This window comes from Amphiura filiformis, chromosome 3 (assembly GCF_039555335.1).
Source record: "Amphiura filiformis chromosome 3, Afil_fr2py, whole genome shotgun sequence".
Classification (NCBI taxonomy): domain Eukaryota; kingdom Metazoa; phylum Echinodermata; class Ophiuroidea; order Amphilepidida; family Amphiuridae; genus Amphiura; species Amphiura filiformis.
Genome location: NC_092630.1, coordinates 77,140,743 through 77,167,338, shown reverse-complemented (window position 1 = coordinate 77,167,338; position 26,596 = coordinate 77,140,743). Strand labels below are relative to the sequence as shown.

Sequence of the window (26,596 nt, the reverse complement as noted above, 5' to 3'; positions counted from 1 at the left end):
TAGCGTAATACAATAATGCCTGGAAAAAGGAGGAGGCCCTTTTTTATTTGTTGTTCTGAGAGTTACACCCCCTCTAATGATCACAAAACCTTCCTAAAATGTTTCTTGTATCTTAACAAGGCTATAGAAAGCATCCCAACTTCCTAGACATATTTTTTGAAAAGTTATAACTGAATTTCAAAAATAAAAATTTATTTGAGAAAACCTCAAAAAGGAAGCGGGAGGGACGTGAAACATGTTTATTTTTTTATTTGGCCTAATCCTTATGTGGCAAGCCTCGCGAAGTCCACACCCGAACCAGGACTCATCCTGGTCAATAACTTTGACCTAATCTGTGGAGATGTTATGTCCAGTATCCCTGGCATGTAGCACTACAAGAGAAGGTCCTGCAGCTGATATTTTTAACATTGGATAAACTACCTTAGTAGTGGGAAGTCTATGTGTTCATCCCTTCATCACACTTGATTTCCTCTTCACAAAAAGAGTAAAGACAATTATAAGAATTAAATATTCTACCAGTGTTGGAACCCATAATCTCTCATCGTAGACCAAATTTCCACTGTGCGATGAAAACTTTCACCACCAAGGTTGATATAAAATTGGACTGATTGAGCCCATATTTATTGGTTGAATCCAATATTTTAAATTTCATAACGAGACCAATAAATATTGGGCGTAAAGCATCTAATTCAAGTCAAGTCAAGTCAAGTAAGAATATCATTATTATGTTTTGGGTCCAATATTTCACACACTTGGATTCATCAAAACATAAAAATGTAAAAACCTGATGTGGAGTCTGAATCGGACTTAATACATGTTATCAGTGAACCCAGTGAATCGTTAGGTCTGCTTTTGTATTGTGTGTGATTATGGGCCAAAATTAACATTAGTCCATCACCAAACAATAAGCAGTCTACTGGTATGTTATTTTAGTAAGTAACTAGTCTATGAGTACATACCATTTTAGGTCTGAATTTCCCTGATTGAGAAATGTGCTGCTTTCTTCCAAAACTAGGCATACACCAAACTTAGTTGACAGCAGAGATATTCTTAACAACATCCCCATCCATATTGTCTCTAATTTGTCACACCTCATTACTTTTGACAAGTTGCTTCACACCTTATCTAATATAATACAATAGTGCTCCATTCCACAAAACACTTCTCTACCACAAGGGTGGGATTAGAAGCAGCTGGAGAAATTTTTTGTCAAAATTGGTCATAACTGGGATAATTCAACAACCTGGTTCCTCATTAATTCCAATAAAGGAAATGTGAATCTCTGTGATACACTTACTCATTCCTTTCATAAGATAGGTCACCAATAAATATCAATTACAACTGTACAGGTGATGTGAGTTATTCACACATTGGAGGAATCTAGGGACTCATGATGAAGCTAATAACATATGACAATGACGGGTTGAATGGACAGCTGGCTATGCTTGCTTCATTACCATATATTAAATTGGAAGATTAAACAGGTTATGGGATCTAAAGACAGTACCCACTTGGCATTGGGGATAAAAAGGTATTTGACTCCTGCATGTGACAACTTATGCAATTTCATTGCAAACTGTGGTTGAGTCACTACAGACATTAAAAAAATAATCATCATTACTTCGTACTTATGCCGTCCACACCAGCAGTGGGCTGTGTGATGGCTTCTGCTTCACAATGTTCTGCCATCTGCCTCGGTTGGTTGTTAGCCTGCTCATTTCTGTTAGGGTTGGTATTCCTCTTGCTTGCCCATCTGCTTTAGCACACGCCAGCCATCTTTTACTTGGTCTTCCTCTTGGTCTTGTTCCATGTGTTTTACCCTCAATGGTTATCTTTGGATATCTGTTTATCTCCATCCTTTTAATGTGGCCAAAGTACTTCAATCTTCTTTCTGAGATAGTGTCTAAAACTGTGTGTTCTTTGCCTAGGGTTTCCCGGATAGCCTGGTTACGAACTTTATCTAGTCTGGTGACTCCAGCAATTCGGCGAAGGCATGCCATCTCGAAAGTCAGAAGCACGTTTTCGCCCTGCTTTCTGAGGGTCCAGGGCTCTGATCCATATAGTAATACAGAGAGGATGAGTGTTTGGTACAATTGTAATTTGGTGTCTTGCTTGATGTCTTTTGCTTTCCAGATGCTGTGGAGACTTTGAACTGCACCTACTACTTTGCTGATTCGGTGCCTCACATCTTCCTCACATGTCCCATCTCCAGATATGGTGCCGCCCAGATACACAAATGATTTTACTTGTTCCAGCTTATCTCCTCCAATTGTAATATCCAGTCTGTTGTTATATTTGGTAATGGCTTGAACTTGTGTTTTGGCAATATTTATTTTGAGTCCATAGTTGCTGCTTTCGTTGTATGCTTTGTTTACCAGGGTGTGTAGTTCTTCTGGTGATTCTGCTATTAGAACTATATCATCCGCAAATCTAAGATTATTTATTTTGAAGCCAGAGATAACTGCTCCTGCATCTTCATTTTCTAGTGCTGAGGATATAACTAGTTCCAGAAGTATGTTAAAAAGCTGTGGCGAGATCACACAACCTTGCCTCACACCAACTTTTGTGTGGAACCAGTTGGTCAGTTCTCCATTGACTCTCACGGCACTCTGTGATATTTCATACAGTGATTTCAGTAGGCAGATGATCTTCTGTGGGTATCCATAGAACCTCATTGCTTTCCATAGTCCTTCTTGCCAGATGGAATCAAATGCTTTTTGGAAGTCTATGTAGCATAGGTACAAGTTTTTATTCTTTTCCAGGTATTTTTCAATGATCATTATGAGATAATATTTACACAAGATGGACTAAAACAATTGACATTTTTGGTAAATCCCATATTTTTCAATCATCATTATGAGATAATATTTACACAAGATGGACTAAAACGATTGACATTTTTGGTAAATCCCATAAGCCTTTGTGGGTAGACCTGAGATGTCGTCATTTGACTTCACACCAATGTGCACATCATTTAGCGAACATTGTTACTGCACATTTAAAGCTGTGAAGTGTGCAGCAATGATGCATGTGCACATTGGCGTGATGACATCATAGGTCTACCCGTAACTTTAGGCTTATAGGATTTACTAAAAAGGTTAATAAGACCACTGTAGAACTTTCAAGATGTCTTCTTTTGCAAGTTCTGTGAATTTTGTCCCAAATACCCTCCAGCATATCAAACAGTAGGTTCTAAAACACAATCAGTGTTGAAGCTATGCCGGTCGGGTGTAATCCGCACTGATGCTAGCCAACCGGCCCGGCCAACCGGTAGGAGTGATAACCCTGTAGCCTATTACATAATACCCCACATTCACTAAAACGATTGTGCCAAGCCAGCGCTCCAAGTGAATAGTAAAATTAGCTGGCACTCAACTTGGGCTAGCTACAGCCTACAACCCTGAACACAATGTATGGTATTGTGTGCCCGGGATTGTGTGTCAAAGAATCTCTTAATTCTGCTTAAGGGATCTAAAATTAGCGTTTATTGCGTTTCTACAGTATTTTTGTGGGACATGAGAGCACCTCAGACCTATCGAATTGCATTCTGAATATGAAGCATGTCTTTCTGATATCAAATAATTTTCATTTTTTGAAAATCACAATATAATACATATTTTATGACAAATTATACAAATTTGATATTTTTCAAATTTTTGATATATAACAGTCCTCGAAGTAAATTATATAAATCTAATGACATATTCTTAAAGTGTATGTAGCAGGGAGGAAAAGCCGACGGTCAATTGAAAATTTTGACCTTTCATATTGAAGATATGGATTTTTTCCCCAAAAGACCTAATTTTTTTTTTTGGTGTTTTGGGAAAAAATCCATATCTTCAATACTTAAAGGTCAAAATTTTCAATTGATCGTCGGCTTTTCATCCCACCATATACACTTTAAGTATAAATCATCAGATTTATAAAGTTTACTTCAAGTACTGTTAAATATCAAAATATCAATTTTAATGATTTGCCATAAAATGTGTATTAAATTGCTAATTTCAAAATATCAAAATTATTTGATATCAGAATGACATTCTTCGTATTCAGAATGCAATTCGATATGTCTGATGTGCTCTGATGTCCCACAATAAATACTGTCCAAACATTCATACCCCAGCCCTTAATTGCAAGCAACATTCAAATGTTTCAATGTAATGAATGGTATAACAATAGTTTCTGTAAATTATTCCTATCTTATAATGAAGTTTGAAATTTGATAGGAAGGTCCTTTTGATGATCCCAAATTTGAGTGACAGCCCTACTGTGGAACATGGAATTAACTATAGAAATATTTGTTACTTAATAAGGTTAACTTGTGAAATTTCAACAGGGCCATGTTTGCTACTGTGGCCTTGCGCTCAGTTAAACCTTACTTGCAAAATAAGTTCCTGTCAATTAGGAGTATTGTAACTCAATGAAGCTATACCATACCTCCCAACTGAAACACACCACCAAGTTGACTATCTTCAACGGATCCTGATGATTGCACAAGATCTGATGAGGGTGCTGAACTGACGATTACGAGTGTGGTCTCTGGTTCGCTACTTACTTCTGTTAAATCTGATGAACCCACATCCTGCAAAGGCACAAACAAAACACAATGCAATTATTTTCATTGTTATATTTATAATCAACTGAACAATTTAAATGTTTTAAGTTGTACATCCACACATACTCTGTGAAAACAATATCTGTGGATGTTGAATTGTTACTATCCAACTGTGGATGCATAAAGTGAGTTTTTTTGCCTTACCATGGACATGGTTATTTTGTCGAGACTGCCCCTACATGGTCTATGCCAGCAACTGTGGTTTATGGATATAATGCATTCTTATGCTGTTTTAGATCTACGAACACTGTCCAGGAAGGAAGTGTGTCCACACAACAATTTCTCAGGTGTTTGTTCTTGTTTGCTGATGTTTACAAATACGCACCAAACCCTATTCACTTGTTGTTTGTTTCTTTGCTTTTTTTTCTGTGTCCAGGGATAAAAACAAGCACTGACATCATTTCCTGAAACTTCTTAAATTACATTTCCTGAAAATACTTAACACAGGGAAGATCCAAGCAAAATTTCCTGAAATCAGAAAATTTCCTGAATATCTACACCCCTGTGTGTCAGTAAAAAGATTTGGCAAGAATTTCAAGATGAAATGCAAGATGTATTGAGGACATTGGAAGCCTACTATCTTCACCTGACATACATTAACTCACCCATATCAAACAAACAGTAGTCATAAAAGGATATCACAAACATGTTGGCAACATTTTATTAATAATCTTAGATTCCTTAATATAGAGGAAACTAAATGTCACATCACTGTACCTCCTGCTACCGATAACCTTTGCAGTATGTTTTACTTAAGAGATAAGGAATGATTTCCCTTAGGGTACTTTGATTATGTTTTAAATTTGTGTAATACCTTAGAGCAACTTTAAAACCTGTGTCAAAATAATTTCTTTTTTTTGTGACTGAAAAGTGTAATTTGCAAAAGGTTTATCAAGCATTTTGTCATTATGATGAGGTGTTATTTTTAATTCAATTCTTGGAAACCATTTCTGAAAGTGGATACATATATACGCCTCTGGCTCTATGGTTCTTTACATTGATAGGTACAAGCTATGATGAAATCAAGCTTTGTATAATTCTGAGAGATCACTAATGACCATATAACCACCCATACTCAAGCTATACAATCAAGTTGCTAAATGACACATAAACAAAAAACTTTCTTTTATTCCAATTGCTTATTTAAATAGTTATTTAAATATAATTGATTGCTTTTAGAAATTGCTTTGCATTTAATTTTATCATTCTCATTTCTTTTTTCATACAATCAAACACAGTGTTCTGAACTGATTTAAGAGTCTCTGGTAAACCAGTCATACATTCAGGAAATGAAATAATTAATATTAAACACTTCATATAATCTATTCACTGAATATAAAAAAATAATAATGAAACATCTTGCAATTAAGCCAAATGCTCACTTATAAGTGCCCTATTGTACAGTTGACTTTTCTTTCTTTCCAACTGGAATATGCTTCCTGAATCTAGTGATGTTGAAGTACTATCAGGAAGCAATTTTATTTTTCAGAAAATATAAACAATATGGAGATCAATTACTACAGCTTGACCAGAAGTATGCGTTTCTCCTTCCCTATGGCTCCTGTAATGCAAACCAAAATAACTGCTAGCACAATTTAACAGAATGTTCAAAAACATACTAAAAAGCAGTGGAAGAATAACAATGTTAATTGAAAACACTTCACATAAGTTTGGATAACAAGTGTAAAATCACGCTGGGTAAAAAAACTGGGCATTTTGTGAGTCTATTTATATTTGAGATGAGTATGCCTTTCAGATATTTTGATGAGTGGTTAGGTGACCAGTGTGAGAAGTTCACTGGTTACATTGATGAACAGAAAAAAGAACAAATCATCAATGTGACCATTTTGCACGTACTCTGTTACTAGTAAAAGTAGCGTGAATGTTTACAATGAAATCTCCTGTAATTGTGGATAGGAAGTAAGGAAAATTGGATGACTGGCATTTCAATGGTTTAAATGTGAAATGAAGGATTTTTAACGATCAGTGAAACACATATATTTTATGCCTGTGGAACATTACCCTATTGCCTATGAAATAGTTCCCTTGGTGTCAGTGTTACTAATATTTTCTCGAGCTAAGAAATATTTTAATTTGCATAATTTATCAGTATACTTTTGTAGCTATACAAGTAATACTGGTTTAGTTTTGAATACCCCTTCATTGTCCTAGAACTGAAAACAAATTACACATTAACCCTAACCATTGCTTTATGCTATTGGAAGTTAAAGAAAGGAGAGAAGATGAACAAAGAAGTCACTTGGTACCCGGGATTCGAACCTTAGACCCCTCGCGTGCTAAGCACACGATCGCCGACCCGTAGCCTCAGGGATTGCACTGGCCTAGCCAGCGATTCCCTGAGCATGTAGCACTTCTAAAGGGTGATTGTGTCACTGCATCATGTGGGATTCATGCATGCGCAGTAGTTATCATTGTGCCTAGCCGTGTAAGGGTTAATACATGAACAGATGAAAGTCAATGTATAACAAGTGCATCAATGCCAGCCTCTTTCAACAACATTTCTAAAAAAACATATAGAGAACATTCTCACTGTTGGAACATGTAAATGTTGATTTTTCTAGGGTCTGTGATGGCACTAGAGTTTATCTCAATCAAATGTATAAGAATTATTTTGTTTTCATTGCTAGCATGCAAGCACATTCTATCAAGAGACAAACCTCCAACTGATCGGCCTGCAACATTTTTCATCGCATTAACTCAAGAATGAGAGTAATTGAAATGGTAACATGAACAATAATGTGGTCAACCCCAGGCAGTCACTTTAATCGTTATATTTCAGCAAGTAAGTTAATGGCAGATTAACTGAACTATTTCATTTCTTCTTGATCCAACTGTTGTTTCAATACCCAGGACTTGATCGTAAGCAACGTGTAGTGGCAACCCCCTCCTCATGGAGAACACACACATACAATAAATTGAAAACAAAATATTACATTTGAAAAGCAAATTTCTTATCAACCACTACATGTACTGATCAACAAAACCAATGTATTTACAAATGATACCTAGTATCTATTTGCTTGTTTTAAATGATCCTCCAAAAGGCACTCAGCAACAACCCAATTCGGGGATACAGGGTGTATCAAAATGATTGGTACCCATCAGTTTTTAGTGTTTATTGACAAGCCACATGCTTCTTCAATATGCAACATGGATCTTCAAATGCCCAAGATTTGTTTGTTTCATATAACCTTTCATAACATTCATCTACAAATAAGGTGTACCTCATAGCCTCTATGTTTCATTTTGTTGTGGTAGTCCATTATCACTGGAAACTGACGGGTACCAATCATTTTGATACAGCCTGTAGGGTTAATTATACCCCAACTTAGGTCTACAGCAAGTCTGTAAGCAAATCTAAAGCTAGTGGCCAGTTTCTACAAACTTATTCTTTTATAGGAGATGCCATTTTAGCTCATTTTAAGGTAAGTGCCTTGACAAATCCTTTTTGGATGGTACAGTATTTACTCTAGCCTTTGTTTTTAGCATTTTGTAACATTGTTTGACATTTTGACTGTTCTTAATGTCCAACAACATAAATACAATAAATACTAGAACATTTAAAAGAATTAACCCTTGTGACATCACTCACAAATGATCCAGACAAGTTTTTTCTTGGTCAAGTAAACCAGTAAATGTCCTATTTTTGATTCAATTGGAAACAATCACCTTTGTTGTTAAACCAGCTAGCCTCTCCCTAAGTGTGCTAAGCAGTCAACGCATGAACCCACTAGGATCTGTTATTGCAAGAAATTTTCCTTGATGGGGATTCTGTAGGGTTATCCACATCAAAGCGTTTAAACTGGAATTAAAGTGGAACGTTGAGTTCTAGTTGTGAAGGGAAATGTGGAAACTGCTCTTGAAATTAAAGACCAGTATGAAACACAATTGACACAAACATGCATGTGCTGTTGAAAATGAAGCAACAGAAGTAAATAACAGTGGCATCTGTATCTACTAACGGTACAAACAGTGTGGTCTTTACACACAGTGGTATTTGGTGGTTAAACGAAACCCCACCAAATGATTTGGTTTGCTAACTAACTCAACTCAAAAATGAAAACTGCAACTCGCTAAAATGACCCCTACCTAAAAAAATTATCCCGTAAACCCCCACAAATAGTATAAACAGTACTATCTTTTGCTACTAACAGTATGGTCTTTGCTGGGTGGTTAAAACACCCCAAATGATTGGATTTGCTAACTTAACCCCCAAAAGCATATTGCAACCCCCAAAACTACCCAAAGAAAAATTCCAACCCTAAACCAATACAAATGGTGTATGTGAAAATTGATACGGTAAACACAAAATGTCACCTTTATTTTGGGCTAAATGAGTGTAAAATTGAAAATTGGCTTGTTAAATACAAAAAGTTCATCTTTATTTTGTGCTAAAATAGTGTAAAGGTGCAAAAAAATGGTCAAAGTACCACAGGGCCAAAATGATGCCTACGGTACCAGGAATTTCCTAACTTTTCTCCCTCAGACAATTGACCCTGATATTTGGACCCCCAAAAGGATTTCCACAAAGGCCACACTGAGTACGAACAGTGTAAAATCCTCTTCTGAAGACAAGATAGCGGAGAGGAAACTCTAATCAATGTGTGGGGAAACCAGTTGTGACTGATTATTGCCGCATCAGGAACTGGACAACACTGGACAAGCATGGATGAAAAGTACAAGAAACAGTTAACCTAAAAACAGAAGTGTTGGGATGGTTTAATTGATTAGGGTACGTAAAGATGTGCTACCTTCTTCCACATATCTTTACTTTGCTCATAGGCAACAAATAGTGTCCAATAATAATTGGTGAGGAAGTGAGAATTGGTAAGAAAGTGACATGTTGTACAGTGTCAAAAAATTGCAAACACAGATACAACTTTTTCCAAGTTTTTCCATAGGTGTCCCATCTGTTCTCATTGTAGACTGGTTTGATTCCGCTTCAATCTGAATCAATATTTGTAGTTTGAATGGTCCATCTCGCATTATTCACCTCAGTTTGTTGGGTCTGCACATTGCAGTCTGGTATACTTTGTCCTACATAGGACAACAATAGTTCTTTTACCTCCAGACTGACTGCATAAAGAAGTACCTAGATGTTTACCCTGTTTTCTTAGTCATGAACAAACATTGAAATGTCTGTTCCAGTTCCACTGACATTGATCACAAGATCATGCAGGGGAGATGAAGGTGAAAGCCAGTTGGATGCATGGATTGCATCGCAATTTGAAGCTTTTGAGCCGGAAGTTAGAGTGAAAAACAAAATCACATTCAGAATATTGCTTCTGTGGAATCAACAAAACTCTTTATACATGAATTAAATGATATATCAGAATGTTTAATCAAAGCATCTTCAACCATAATATTCTTAAATACATTTTACATTTGCTTAATATCTGAACTATTCGATGCAATTGTTTGGTTTTTCTAATATTTATAAAAATAATTTTATTTTCTGTCTGCGTGTTTGCTCTTTGTATACAGTTCTTGCTAAACTAAAATAGATCAAGGGACCAGAAAGCTACATGTACACACTGCATGAGATAAATATTTCTGTCCAATCCCACTGGGTAAAGTTGGTCACAATGATAAGCACATTTGTAACACAAAATGTCTTGGATCGTAATATTAGTTTCCTAATGAATTACATAGGGGGTAGATCCTGTCTACCTCAACTTAACTGTCCTGTTGTAAAAGTGGGTTTCCTTAGCTTTTCCTGCTATCTCTCTGTAACTACATTGGGAAGCTGCTATATTTGTACAGAAATCAAAAGTACGAAGTTCTTGCTATTAATAGTATACATGTTTATATACACACACACACCTACACAAAAATCTTATTCTGTAAAGTACCTATCTTTATCACACTTTGGAACAACACTCTTCCTGAAGACACTTCCACTATGAAAGTATATTAAAGCTGACATTCACACCTAGACATAGATGGTAATCAAGTCAGTGGATCTGAATCAAAATGCAGAGCACATATCACGATATGGTAAATACTTAGTGTGCAGGTATTATTTTGTCAGATTTTTGCTTTAATAAAGCAAAAAACAGGTATGGCACACTACTCAAGAGATCGGGAAGTGCATTTCTGCTCCAACACAGATAAGCAGAGAACTTTTAACTTAATTGTGTCTTTGATTTACAACTCCTTGTATATGCAGAATACTAATGTCACATGGCAAGTCACAGCGCTCATCTCATCAGTATACAATTTTGAATTTGATGCTTATGTAAGCCTGTTGGAAATATTGAGGACACGTATTGTCATGAGAGTGTAAGAACATTGTGCAACCGAGCTGTCTCATAACATCAGCATTTTATTGCATTCAAATCAAACATACAAAGTTGGTCACTTGATTTTGCAACAGGTCACACTTGAGAGTACTTATAATTTGCCTTTTTATTATCCTCCCCAAAAACCACCTACAAGCATAATGAATACCTTCCTGGTATTACTTCAAATAGGATCCATAATGTCTGACAGAGAAAAGCTGTGGGTTATGTTATGCAATCAAGCAAAATGAGTCACATGTCAATGACATATACTAAAATGTTGTGCTTTCCTATATATAATTAATCCCTGCATTTTGACACTGCAATTTGCTGGAACTATCTCAAACTTATTGGTTATAGTATCCCTTAGAAAAGTACATAATCACAGTCACAACATGCCACTCATTTTGTTTGATCCTGTCCAACAGGATCAATATTTTGAATGCAACTATAATGAAAGACAGAGATAAAAAGACTAGTTCGCATCGGACGTCAGGGCAAAGGCGCACCGTGATTGGTTCCCGACCTGCACAGTACGGCATTTTCTGGTTAGTTATCAGAATTTTAGATGCAAACTAGTCTTTTTATCACTGTCTTTCAATATATACTATATAGGCTGATCCTTTTACTGGAATAAGAATTTTGAATCTCTTGCTTTGTACACATCACATTTGCATCTTAAATTCCATTTATAACTGTCTAATGCTAACTAGTCTTTTTATCTGTCTTTCATTATATAGGCTGATCATTTTACAGGAATAAGAATTTTGAATCTCTTGTTTTTACACATCACATTTGCATCTTTAGTTCTATTTATAACTGTCTCCAGGCAACATGATAGCTGGAGTAATGTTAACTTAATAGACCTGTACATGTAGCCCTATCTTGACATTAAGTTAAGTAATGCTGATACATGGGTGGGGTTGACTGACTAGCTATAGACTGTCTTGATCAGTTTATCAATGTCCAGCAGCTGTCCAAAAAGGTACTTGACCCACATGAACCACCTCTTCCACCTGTCCAGTTGACTGCTGGTAAATAAATATGAAATAGAGGCATTAATAAGAACCGTTGGATCATGTAATAACACAGGGTCATTAACACTGTAATTAGTGACAGAGGTGTTAATTAGGTCATCATGGCTTCCTGCATATTATGCATGCCAAACTTAACTCAATATAGGTTATTGGGAGGACATTTTAAATATTTGGTAAAAACCCAACTTTGTGTGGTGTTCTTGTCCTTCAGGCTTTTTAAATCACTGAAGGGTAGAAAAAAAGAGAGAAATCTCTGCTCTACAAGTGGAGGCATTCTTGAAGTCCGGTCGGTCGGTTGTGGTATCTTATTTTAACATAACATGCATTCTCATAACAATTAATTATTCACAATATTGGCCTCATCTTAATGTTATAATATTATATATTGGTTCAGTATTGTCAATAAAAGCATTTCTATTACTTTGGGTATAATATGAATTACAGAACCAAATAATTAGATAAATATGTTTAAAAGTTTTCTAATAATATGGATCAGTTGGGCCAAAGAAGATGGTTTCTCTTTTTTGTCCCCTAACTCTTTAATGTGAATATATTATTTAACAGGTCTACTCTCTATAAAGACATTTGATGAAAATATTATGATAATAAAAAAATTCCCTTTAAAAGGGAAAGCCAGCCTCAATGTAGAAGAGGTCTTGTAATTAGTTTGGTCACCATGAAAGGCATTTTAAGCACATTATAAAGATTATTGTGCGGCAAAATTTCATACAGCTTTCATACAAAACAATTAAGAAGTATATGGTTTACAACTGCTATACAATAATTATATACCAAGTAAAGTTCAAAACATCAAGTCTACAATATTGTGAATACTTTGTACATACATGTTCATATTTTGAACATTTAACTATCCAAATGAACCTTTTCAGAATAATTTTATATGAAATTGATACAGATGTGTAAGACTTTTAAAGTAAGTCATCCAAAGATATGGGTAGTGCATACCATTGGTCTTTGGGTGATATTTCCAAGGAGAAATAAAGGTCTTTGGGTGACAAGAGCATGGGTTTGAAAAACATAATGGGTCTTTGAATGAAAACAATGCTGAAAAGGGGGCCCTTATAGTCCGGGCTTATAGTATATTTGCCATTTTACATAAAAATGCATCACAAATGGAAAAAAAATTTAATTGCCAACTTCCCTTCAGATATTGGGACCAAATCCATCTCAAAGAAAGTGGTAAACCTCTCTAAGTATATAAAAGGAAATACACTCACTCCACATAATTATGGCTGACTGTACAAAATATCCAAGTGTTATTCACTAAGCAAAATATATAAAAATTGCATATATATTACTGGGGAAGAGCTCATTTTCAGGAATGGGTTGTGTCTGTGTACAAAATCTTTTTATTTACAAAAAATACAGACAGAAACTTCGTTCTTAGCATATTCAAAATAGATAGTTAGCGACACATTGGCAGTCGGAAGTGAAATATGGTGCAATCAAAGCGGAAATTCTGATAAAAGCGATGATATGTAGCCCTGAATGATGTCCTTTAGCAGTTGGGAAAAATCTTTCATTAGCAAACTATATTATTTTGAAAAGCTAAAAAGTCTGCCCCCCCCCCCAAAAGCTCATGGGCGAAGTTCAGGTGCGTCAATATCGAAAATCTTATACTAGAAGACTCAATTTCATGTCTAAGTTTAACACCAGGATTTTTTTTTAAATAGTATCAAGCATTATGGTTTTTTCTGATATTTACTGAAACAATGAAAATTATTACTTTTCATTTGGCCAAGAAAATTTTAGAGAGAAAAGGTGTAGCTCACAATTTGCCTAATTTCAATACAGAATTTGATCACTTCCAGTGCCTAATTAAATGACTGAGTGAGCCTTTTATAACAATAGCCGGTGAGTGACTAGCACTCTGAGTGACAGCAGCAAAAAGTGAAACAACAGAAAGTCTTATTCTTGCATCACTATTTAATATGTGTCTTTTATCACATAGACTCTGACAGGAAGAGAATTTATATTTTATATTAATATTATGTAAGCTTATGCCAATACCACATTTGTAAAATATCTTTAGGTGAGACAAAGATGACACACAACATTACATTTATCCCAAAGTACAATGACATAAATCAACAGTAATTCATTATAGTGATCGTAAAATTTAATTGGTTTTTTCCTCACTGCAATAAATGTTATACAATCAAAAAGTACAATTCTGAAATTAAAAAGAATAATTGTTTTATTTCATTAGCACCTCTTCATGAATTAAATGAAATATATCTTCAAATGAAGGATGCACATATTATTTTAGCATCACATTAATACAAGCAAGATCTGATACATAATTCACATTCTGGTCATTTGATGTAAAACATTTTGTTCTTTTCAACAGCAGTGCAGGTGATTGAACAGACATGCACCTGGTACAAGTGCATGATGATTATTGCATATGGTATAACTAAGCAGATGATACCTGATAGAGATAGTATTTACCATCAACACAGGTGATGATGTAAACCAATCACAAATTATAATATGAGTAAGTTATACACCAAGCACAGAAAGTAGCTACTCAGTTTTATAAGCTGCCATGCTTGTAAGTCATTCAATGAAACTAAAATCTGAAATAAGGTACTGTTACGTTTTGTTATGGGAGATGTCTTCTTTAATTTGACAACTCATTTAAGTGGAAATTGAGCACAAAAAAAACCAAACAATTCAAATATTGGGACAGAAAGTCTGTTATCATCCAAATCAAAAGTTGCACTTTGTGAGATTTTCAATGTGATATGTGATGGATAAATGCACACTGTCTGTGTTGTATGATTCCTGTTGCCTATCTCATCAAATGCATCTTTTGATTTGGATGATAACACAACTTTCTGGCCCAATATCTCCCTCATTTCTTGGTCAATTTTCACAAACAAGGTGTCAAAATTAAAGAAGACATTTTCTGTAATGAAATGCTTTTTTGGATTTTAGTTTTATTAAACAACTTAAGAGCAGTTTGATGGGAATTCATAATCAAATCCATTTTTGGTGACATACCTTGTTACAGTTTCATGATGCTACGCAGCACTTCATCAGACTGTCAACCTTGCTTCTTCTCTCCTGAAGTTTCTTTCCCGAAGTTGCTGTTGTTGGCGGCCCCAGAAGCTGGTCGAAAATATTCAGTAAGAAATAGTACCCTTCATTTCTGCTCATGGTGTTTCGCCTTCGTCGCCTGATCCAAATTGCCTCTCTAATATTTTGACCACCTTCTGGCGCCACCAACGACAGCAACTTCAGGAAAGAAGAAGCAAGGTTGACAGTCTGATGAAGTGCTGCTACTGCAGCATGAAACTGTAACAAGGTATATCAATAAAAAAGTGGATTTGATAGTATGATTAGAATTCTCATCAAACAGTATCCAGTTAACCTAATATAACATATTCGAAGTGACTTAGGAGCAATCATGGCTTACAAACTGAGCAGTTACTTATTGTGCCAGGTGTATGTTTGCTACTACCATTAAAATCCCACATTCTGATGACCTGGTAACAGGAATACTTGGTAACAGGACCATAGCAAGTAATTTGATATTATGTAATTCTTTTTTAAAACATCTTGACCATTGTATCAATTTTGCCACAGAAACTTATTTGGGGCCATCCTAATTCTTGATGGTTGCTTCAATATTGTCTACCTTACTTTTTGCCCTACTTGGTGACCAAGTTTATGCTGGTATCCATGGTGATTGACCTACTTAATCTCAATCATCTACTAGTAATGTCAAGTGCACATTTCCTCGGTAATCTGCATGGCTGGAAACCTGTCTATGACAATGACATAGGCCTACCGGTATCTGATCAACTTGCTGCCAAAAGTGATTAAAAACTTCCACCTAGAAATGATGGCACTGATAATTACATTAGTGGTGCATTCTATTTTGAAAACAACAAACATCAAACAGCATGCTGTTGTTTTAAGCTTCAGGCCCCTGAACATGACTTGGGGAAAATGCAAGGGTTATAAACTTGTTTGGATAGCAGCTTGATTCCGCAAGAATTTGGAGTACCAGAAGTGGTTAGTTTGTAGTCTGTGAATTGTACTTGATGAATTTCTTTACTGGTAATATCATTAGTCAAAATGACTGACAAAGGGGGGTACATATATTGGGGACAGGATGGCAAATCAGGGATTCAGGTCATAAAAGATGAACATTGAGGGTAGATGAACCCTCTATAACCATTTGAATACCTGAGTGGAAGAAGGGCCCAACTACATCAAAACTGTTTTTGAGATATTAAGAAAAAACTTACTATTTGGAAAAGTTTAATAGACAGAATGTTTTCATCTTCAGGGGACCTTTAAGACATGACCATACAATATTACATACATTCGAAATTATATATGATGTTTCCATGGCAACAGTACAGGTCTTAATACGAGCTGGAGTTGGGCCCTTCTTCCACTAATACACTGCAAGTGCCAGTTCCGTAAGCAAGAGTGTTATAAATAGCTACAGAAAATTGATAATTATCCAAGTAGAAGCATGTAATATGTTAGCAAATAAGTTTATTGTAGTGAAAAGCAGATTTAATGGATGACAAAATTCCAATATTTGTGGAAGAAGGGCCCAACTCCATGGAGTTGGGCCTTTCTTCCATGAAAACCATGATTAAGTGTAACGTGGAAGACTATTTAGAGAGTGGATTTTGGCTCATCTTTCACACACAAGGAATAACAGTCTGCTGGCAATAAAATGCTGGGTCTAACTCATTTTTGTAAAAAATTGGAGTTGGGCCCTTCTTCCACTCAGGTATTCATTTATACCCTTTGACTGTGCCAAACTTTTCCTGTAAACATGTTTTGGTACTCCTGTACCTCAATGAGACTTAACTGGGTAGGCCACACCCCAATGGTTTGTACCCACATATATCCTAAAAAGAAACTCTCCAAGATCTATGGTTCCTGCAATATCAATAATTATTCTAAAGTTTTGACATGATCATCAAACACAAAATGAAATTTAGGCAAAATCACAAGCATGACTGTATGAAATGCCAAATTGACTGGCATTAAACTATAAAAGCAACTACATAAACATAAACCCCTGATAACTACAGACCAGTCAGTCTCACCTCTATACCATGCAAAATGCTTGGAAACTAAGTTAGAAAGCACTTTCTGCATTTGGAGGAGCTGAACGAAATCACTGAGGACCAGCATGGATTTATCAAGAGCAAGTCATGCATCACAAATCTTCTTGTAACCCTGGAGGACATCACAAGTATGTTGGATTGAAGGAGGAAGAGTGTATCTTTGACTATTCCAAGGCCTTTGATTTAGTACACCATCAGAGATTGTTGTCTAAGCTGCAAGCTTATGGAGTCCCCATGAGAGTGAGAAGAAAGACATGGGAGTAGTAATCAGAAGATGGGAAGGCAAGTAAACAGTATGCAGCAGCAACCAACAAAATTAATGACCAAGTTGAGAATAATCAAGGAGAGCTTGTAAGTTTTTCAACAAGGAGATCTTTATTCTGCTCTACAAAATGTACATCCGCCCCACCTAGAGTATTTTGTTCAAGCCTGGTGCCCAAACTACAGGAAGGATATATATACATGATTGAGAAAGTACAGTACAGGGCAACAAAGCTGATTCCAAGGCTAAGATCCAAAGAGTACTCTAAAACTAAAGTAGAAAGAGCTGAAGTTATAGAGTCTAGAATGGAGATGATTGAGAAGTGACCTGAACGGTCTGGAGGGAAAACTATGTTCAGAAGAGACAAGAACCAACTGTGGGCACAGTGACAAGCTGTTTAAACCATCACTGAAGAAAGGGCTGAGCTGTAGGAGCAAGTTCTTCTCCACAAGAGTTATAAACCACTGGAACATTCTCCTAGGAATTCTCCTAGTGATGGCAAAGTCAGTAAATGATTTCAAAAGAAAGATCAATACCTATTTGCAGCAAAAATTTGGATATAAGCTAAATAACCTATCTATTGCCCATCAACATAAGTATAAGTGTAAAAACCAACTTTGATCAAAGTACAGAAAACTTGTGTAAACAGAAGTTGAATCATTTCTAGTCTTGGCTTATTAAAAAATGATGAAAAACACAGTAAATGTCACATTGGACTATCCAGTTGAAATCCATACAACCCCTATGGAAGACATTACCTTAATCTTCCACACAGAAGTTGAAACATTTCTAGTCTTGGCCTATAGTATTAAAAAAATAATGAAAAACAGTAAATGTCACATTGGGCTATCCAGTTGAAATACATGTACAATCCCTATGGAAGACATGACCTTAATCTTCCACATACAAGTTGAATCATTTCTAGTCTTGGCCTAGTATTAACAAAATAATGAAAAACAGTAAATGTCACATTGGACTATCCAGTTGAAATACATGTACAACCCCTATGGAAGACATGACCTTAATCTTCCACATACAAGTTGAATCATTTCTAGTCTTGGCCTAGTATTAAAAAAATAATGAAAAACAGTAAATGTCACATTGGACTATCCACTTGAAACACATACAACCGCTATGGAAGATACGGCCTTAACCTTCCACACGGGGGTATAGATTTCAAATGGGAGTCACCCATTCAGGTTAACTCAAGTTGAAAATTAAGGTAATGTCTTCCATAGGGGGTATATGGATTTCAACTGAAATAAGCCATTGTATAAGATCCAAGTTAGCTACCCCAAGCCAGCACTTTCCAACTAATACCATGGATTTAAAAGCAGCTTAAAAAGTACAGGACATTCATGTGTAATGACCCTATGAAATAAAACTCATGAAATAATCATCTCAACATGTTAAGCTTAATTGATCATGCCGGAGTAAACCAGGCAGTGGCAGGAACATCAAGGTTGTCCGAATTTGCCCATATTTGGTGTAGTAGGGGTGTTTGATGAAACATTCTCACTGAAACTTTTTCAGGATTCTGACCCCCCTTGATAAGGGTTTATAGCCCTTATTTGTTTTGGTACAATCTACCCCCTTCAAAATGGATGAATTTTTCCTGAATTTAAGACAATTTTGTATTCTCATTTTTTCACAAGTGGTTGAAGTTATTTAAGTAAATTAAGTATTTGTAGGAAACATCTACCTCGGGCATTACAGGGAACAATTGACATTCAACCAACCCCTATCATTTGGCTTTAGGGGGTGTCTAAACATACCCCCTCAATCTGTCTTGAAGAATTGAATTTTTAGTTGATGAATTCAAATGCAAATATAAAAAATATACATCCAAATTTTCAATGTTTGTTGGTGTCATTAGAGTGACCCAACATGTGGCTGTGGGAAACAAATTAGAATATCTTGGGGCGGTGTTGCTTTTTTTAGAAAATACAGTGTTTCTATATGGTATTTAAGCAATATTACAAAGCTGAAAATATTGTTATATTAATGAAATACGTGATTATTTCAACTACATACTTTATTTAGAGTTGGTTATTAAGTTGAGTAAGGTTTTAAACTTTAATAAAATGGATAACAAAAGCAAAATGTTACTAAAATGTTAAGTGTTTCTAGATTTTATTCGATCTAAAATGAGAAAAACCTAAAATACTTGGTCAAACACTCAGGAATTTTAAAGAACAGTTTGATTATTATTCATTATATCTCATTCATTCTAGTGAACATTATAGTTAACAAATAATAATTCAAGCAACCCCTATCATTTGGCCTCCCTCAGAACTTCTTTAAAATTTTCATTTTTATTAAATTAATTCACAAGCATATAGAATATACATCCAAATTTTGTTTTGTTTTCATCTTCCTCCAAATGAACCAACCTTAGGCTGTAGGCAGCGTTCGAAATTTTGGTTGTCCGGTTGCCCGGGACAACTAAAAAAGTCACCGGACAACCAAAAATACTGATTCGGTTGTCCGCCGGACAACCATAAATCTAGCCAAAAGTCACATTTGTAGGCCTACGGACAACCAAAAACTTAGACAGACAACCAGAAATTGTAATCTGGTTGTCCGTGGGACAACCACTTATTTTTCCTAAATTCGAACACTGGCTGTAGGCCTAGACTGTGGGAAACAAATCAGATTATCTTTGGATGATGTTGATTGGTTTAATAGAAAATTCAGTGTTTCTATATGGTATTTTAGCAAGATCACAAAACTGAAAATCTCCGTTAATAAGGAAGCACATGTCTTTTAAGGCATTTCATTATAAAGTTGACCAAAGTTACCAAGCTGATATTAAATGGAAAATAAACATTACTAAACCTTTAAAATGTAGATGTTTCTATATCTTATTCCCTCCAAAATGTGTAAAACAAAATTATCGTATTTAATCAAATACTGAAGACTATTAAAGAACATTTGATTAAACAATCATAAAGCTGAAAGATATGTCTTTCATGCATAATGAAATGTTGCATGTATACTAAAATCGAATGAACATGTATGCCAGAATCTTATCTATGCAAGAATAGTATCATAAGAATAAATATTCTTATGTAGATCTTGAGGTTAATTTGTTTCAGCAACAAGTGTCAACATTATTTTCGAGTTGACTTGACATCTAAAGATCTTGTTTGGAGCTGAAAGTGCAAAGTTACATTCCTCTAAGCCCAGTGGCGGCGCCAGGAATTTTTTGGAGGGATGGCATTGGGGGGGAAAGTGACTTTCAGGGGGGGCAAAATTGGCAAATTTTGCCCAAAATTGCCCCAAAAAGTGGAAATTTACGTGATTTCGGGGTTTTGCCTCAAAAGTGGGGGGGCAAACTGGGGGCAAGATAAATATTTGGGGCCCCTTGACCCCCCCCTCGTAGCGCCGCCACTGTCTAAGACATCTAGATTGGCTGTGCCCTTATTGCTTTGTTTCAAAATATCACAATCAGCCTATAGATAATATAATGTAAGAAAACAAAATGTTACCTCATACTGGTGTTTGAAATACAATTATCGTGGCATTGTTGAAAAAGTCTATTGAAAACAAGTTACAAAGTAACCACTAAAGAAAAAAACAAAGCAGGATACTCGCAATATTTGGGTATCTTAAATGGAAATCTGTCACTTTTTGTTGGACATTGCAAAAAAGACAAGATTCTTGGATTTTACTCTCAATCGTCCATTGATATTTCTGATCCTGATTAATCCTGATAATATATATAGAACAACTCATCCCAACTTACCCAATATTTTATTGAAAAGTATACCATTTTATAACTCAAATATTTCAAGCACAAGCTAAGTATTCCAGCCAGAATTGATACTTTGATTCAATCATATACATCAAACATGTTTTACTTCTCAAGTATTTATGATGTCTTGCTGTAATATTATTTCCAGTTCAAAGATGCACGCAAAAGCTTTCAAAGGTCACTTTATGACTGTGCAAGTTATCTAGGTTATTTTATTCTCAGGAACAAATAACATAACATCTGATATCATGATGTTCCAAGAAGTTTGCTTTTTAATAAACAAAATATGGATTGGTACCAATCTTTTTGATACAGCCTGTATATATCGCATGTAAATGTAGGCCTATGAATTACATTCCAGACAGTTGTCCAAAAAATAAATTTCTAAAATTTGACCTCTGCATGACCTTTGACTTGACCCGTGCAAAATGTTCCCCTGGTCATGAGTTTGAGCCCCATACCCCTTACAGATGTCCAGAAAATGAAATGAAGATTTGACCCCAGATAACCTTTGACCTGACCCCTGCAAAGTGTTCCAAAATATTCCCCTGATCATTAAGTTTGTTGTCACAGAGTTTGAGTCCTGTACCCCTTACAGATGTACAGAAAATGCATTTCTAAAATTTGACCTCTGCATGACCTTTGACCTGACCCCTGTAAAATGTTCCCCTGGTCATGAGATTTGTTGTCACCGAGTTTGAGCCCCATATCCCTTACGGATGTCCAGATAATGCAATTGTAAGATTTTACCCCCTTAATGACCTTTGACCCCAATTCTTTGTACAAGTTTTAGACATTGGCTAAAGCCGAGGCAGGTATGCAAGTGACGTCATTGTGTTATGTAATTTGTGGAAGAAGAAGCATTTTTAGTGAAAATCACATTTTTGGCCATAATGACCTTTAAATGACCTTTGACCCCGAGTATGGTCATGTAACATTTGTGCCCCACCCATTGGTCCTTGTGACCAAATATTATGGTTACATTGGCCTAAAGCATATGGCTATGATGGCTCGTTACAAATTTGACAGAAGAAAGAAAGAAGAACTGATCATAAATAATACAATTGCAAATTTGAAATTTGCGATTGTAATTAAATAAAATAATGGTTTGATTTAGTGAATACTTCAGTATTTATAAGGCAGTTCCAGTTCAAGCATTATAGCATGAAATTGAAGATCATAAAAGACCATATTTGCCTCAGCTACTAGCTAGGCCTACTGGAACTACATCCTATGGCTAAGATTCTTGGGCACTTGCAGTATAGTGTTTCTAGAATAATTATTTGTGAATATAAAATGTGATCCAATTTATTTGAAATGATTAAGGGCTGGGGTATGAGCGACCTTCAAGTACAGGTATCTGGAGAAGGGAAGCAACGAGTTACCCCAAATCACAGCGACAGGTAGTGACTTGGCCGTCGAGTGTTAATATATATTTATTTTGGAAGGCTTGTGTTTGTTTTAAATTTTGGGGCGTTTTTCCAAAATTTGATATTTTTGGTGATATTTCAAAAAAGCGACATGCCAAAGACAAATGTTTTTGCACCTACTTTGTTATTGTTCATACAACTATTTTCAGGATACCTACGTTACAATTCGTTTTGGTGATTTAGTAATATTATAAATTTTGTGACTGCATTTTGGTGTTTTCGATGCGATTTTAGGCTTACCGTGATTTAACGTTGATATCTGGTCTTGCTCCTTTTATAATTTCACTTTGATCGTCGGCTTTTGTAAATAACAGAATGTAGATTGGCTCTGAATAAGTCTCGTAGTCCTCTTGGTGGTTTTTTTCATGATATATTTAGTTTGTATTTGCATGTAACAACCCAAAAACGACCTCTGATTTCAGGGTTGAAGGCTGTTTTCGGAATTTCCGTGGACTCAAACAAGTGCATGAGTGGCGACTATGGTTTTATACTTCCGCATTGATGATTGCGTCTACGCCTAACAATATACTTCTTTTTATATGTTGACTGTAGCTGGTAATAATGGTATATACACTGGTATACAAAGAATTGGTTACATGTCAATGACCATTAATTTCAGGGATAGACCCTTAGATTATTTATGCGCCTTTCTATCATGCAGTATATTTACCCGCAGACATGTGCCCGTGCCATGTGCCAATATTGCGTAACGTGAAAGGTTAATACATTTCTTTGACTTCGAAGAAACTGTGTGCTTCTATGGCCTAGCGGTCTAAGCGTTGTGGTTTCTAAGTTGCTGTTCTTGGCGCCGCTTGTTCGAAACCGTCGCCTGTCACTTTTCTTATGCTGCTTTATTTTTCCAACGTTGGGCTTAGAAACACTAATTTATAATTTCTTTTTGTATTATTTATTTATTCATTTGTTTATTGATTCATTGATTTATTGATTTATTTATTTATTTATTTTATATATTTAATGACGTTTTGGGGCTCGAGAGAACGGACACATTTATTTATTTATTTATTTTTGGATTGATTATTTGATGATTGAGTGAGCAGATTTGTCGATTGCTACTTTAGTTGTGGGATTTCTATTTGATTTTGAGTGACATCGTACATTAGTATTGATTTTTTCCGTTAAGCATTATCAAGAATTAATATCACAGGTTTTAGTGCAGATAGAAAGTTGGCTTAGTGATACTATCCGTTGATTCATAACCGGAAGATGCCGGGTTCGATTCCCACCTATGCCTATTTTTTTAAAGACTTGGAAAATTTCTGCAGTAAGTTTATTTGGCGCGCGATCTCAGTTATTCATTTTCTGATGGCTTTGCCTCTCACAGACACCCTCCCTCTGGAATCCAAACCACGGTTCGCTCATTACACCTCCCTTAACTTACTCCTTTATAAACTCTTGTGATTTATGTTAGTTATCAGCTATCATCACAGTAGCCAACTAATATTATAGTTTCTTACTCATAACATTGAGGGCTTTTAGGCATAATTTTTATTAATATATAAAAACAATATATATGATATAATTAAAAAATGCATACACAATAGGCCTAAATAATGGACCTATACATTTATATTGCAATTTTGTTCATCATGGTTTATCACAAGGTAGTCTTGTATTCAGTATTTCTGTTTTGCATTTTACTCAGATAGCTAAATATGAATTGTTTTGTATTTAGAAACACTTCTGCAGACTTGACATGATTCTGTTTAGAAAATCTAAAACAATGTCACCATATGAAAACATTTTAAGCATTTTAAGACTAAAAAATAGAATTGTCACATTCAGTTTCCTCCAATTTTTAGACTTACAATATCATTTTCAAGAAAATTATTAGGCGAAAATACTGTCTAGAAACACCAATTTTATGCAAATTAAGTTAATCGCCCGAATCTACCATTTATTGTTTGGAGTAGACCAATATAGCCTCAAAATGTTGACATTAAAAAAATCAATATTTAAGATGTATATTTTCATAAAAGGGCTTTAAAAATTACCCTTTTTTTACATTTTTTTAAAATGCTAAAGAGGGGTAACATTGATGACCCCCTCCTGAAAACACAAGACCCCAATCATTGCAATTTAAAGTTCTATATTACAAATAAACCATGCTCTTGACAAATATTTCAAAATAAAATCCAATCGAGAAGTTGCTGATAGAAAAATAACTTCATAAACTTTGCCATTTTTCAACTGTTTTCACAGCAATTTTCCTGTGTCAAAAGCCCCAAATTAGGGGGTACCCATATCTCCCTACCCAGGGGGGTCAGGTGGGTCTAGTCTGGCATGTGAAAATATGTCATCCAGTACATCGATCTTACAAAGTATGAACCGATTTGGCCAACCTTCATGTTCCCAGATTTTGTCATATTGCCTGGATCTCTCTCAGCACATACATAGAGTCATAGCCCAAATTGCTTTCTAAATGTTTCCTTTGACAAACCAACAGTTGATGAATTTTTGAGGTACATGAAATTCTTAAGTGTAACTGATATTACCCACTGCAATGGTATCATTCTCATTTCCTATCACTGGTTGATAACCTTACATCAATATACTGACCTAATCATTTCAAAGTTCAACACACTCACTTACGTCATCCATATCCTACTCTTTGTATGAAGTGTGAACGACTCTCTGGTGTGAATTGTCAAGTTATGCATTAATCACAATCACATATCTCATAGGATGTTGATTTTGTTTATTTGAACTAATCTTGTCTAATGAGCATATCGTTTGATCACATGAGAGGTTACGCAAAGCTAAATACCACAAACTTGACCACCATCTATTATATCATATCTCTCCAAGATAAATACAGTGCTTCAGTCTCAGTTGACATGTAAAACTTCCAAGGTTTCAAGTTGGCAGTGTTTCAGGAGTAGAAAGTCCTTGTTTAACTGGAAAAGGTCCTGGGTTGACTGACCTGAAGAAAAAAACCTGACAAGTATGTGAATCTGGGCCAAAAGCCTCCAAAACGGGCTGAAAATAAAGAAAAGTGCAGGAATTTGGACTTCATGAAAGCAGGAATTCCTGCAAAATCAGGAAAACTTGCATGCCTTTGAAAATCCAAGGTCTTATGTGGGTATGTGTAAACTTATGAATGGGCAGATTGATAGCTACTAGTATTCTCAGTTCAATAGTGCACATGCCTAAACTCTCATGAATGGTGCAGCTTTGATGAACAGGAAATCTCAGGAAAGACACTTCCCCTCCTATTAACACCTCAGTGAAAAAGTTTTCAACAAGTTATGTTTCTTTAAAAAGTGCAAATGTCATTACATTTGTACAAAAGTATAAAATATATCAAATTGGGATTAATTTTAATTAAAAGTTTTTGCTCATTTCCAATCTTTTTGAGGCACAGGACACAAGTTACGAACAGTCTTGTAAGGCTGGGTTGCCAAACAATTTCAGCCATTGGACTATAAGTATAATGAATAGAACTATTGTTTCTCCTCCTTTGCTGCAATTTTTCTCATAAATTAAGGTTCAAATATTTGTAATGTTACAATTTATTACTTGTATCATTAATTTCTTTTTAAGTTTCACACATGTTTTGATCAAGATTGGAATAATGCAATACATTGTAATATTAAAGCAACTTAAAGTAGCATGCTTCTTAGGCATGGACCATTGGGGGAGGATCTTGATATGGTTTCCAGAGACATGATTAACACCTCCCTCTAGCTGTCCATAAGTCATTTTGTATCCTATGGTAAATGTAAAGTTAAACAATAAAGTGCTAATTGTTTAATATACTCTTCTCGGAATAAAGATGTTTGAAGTCTCAATATCCTGTAGTTGTGGCATATATACACATAAAAAACGCAACTAACAATTTGCTCAATTGGATTATAAGCCACTTAGATACACAGGTCCCATTTGTAGGATCAATCATTTTATGTAGGTAATATTACATGTATGTACATATCCTCAGGGCTGAGAACGTCTTGTCATTTTATCTGGATGCTACAACAACATAGTAAGAGCTATACAACATGTGAAAATAAATACATGCAAGCAATAAGGTCTGTCAGGGGCCAATGCAATTG

General features: G+C 35.4%; 1 protein-coding gene across 1 annotated transcript in view; it reads right to left on the bottom strand.

The window, feature by feature from the left end:
• LOC140147511 (uncharacterized) overlaps positions 1-26,596 on the bottom strand; it is a 130,165-nt gene that overhangs the window by 31,845 nt on the left and 71,724 nt on the right. Inside the window, exon 17 of the mRNA XM_072169293.1 lies at positions 4,438-4,582. Within this exon, the coding sequence (XP_072025394.1) occupies positions 4,438-4,582 (145 nt within the window). The remainder of the gene's footprint in view (positions 1-4,437; positions 4,583-26,596) is intronic.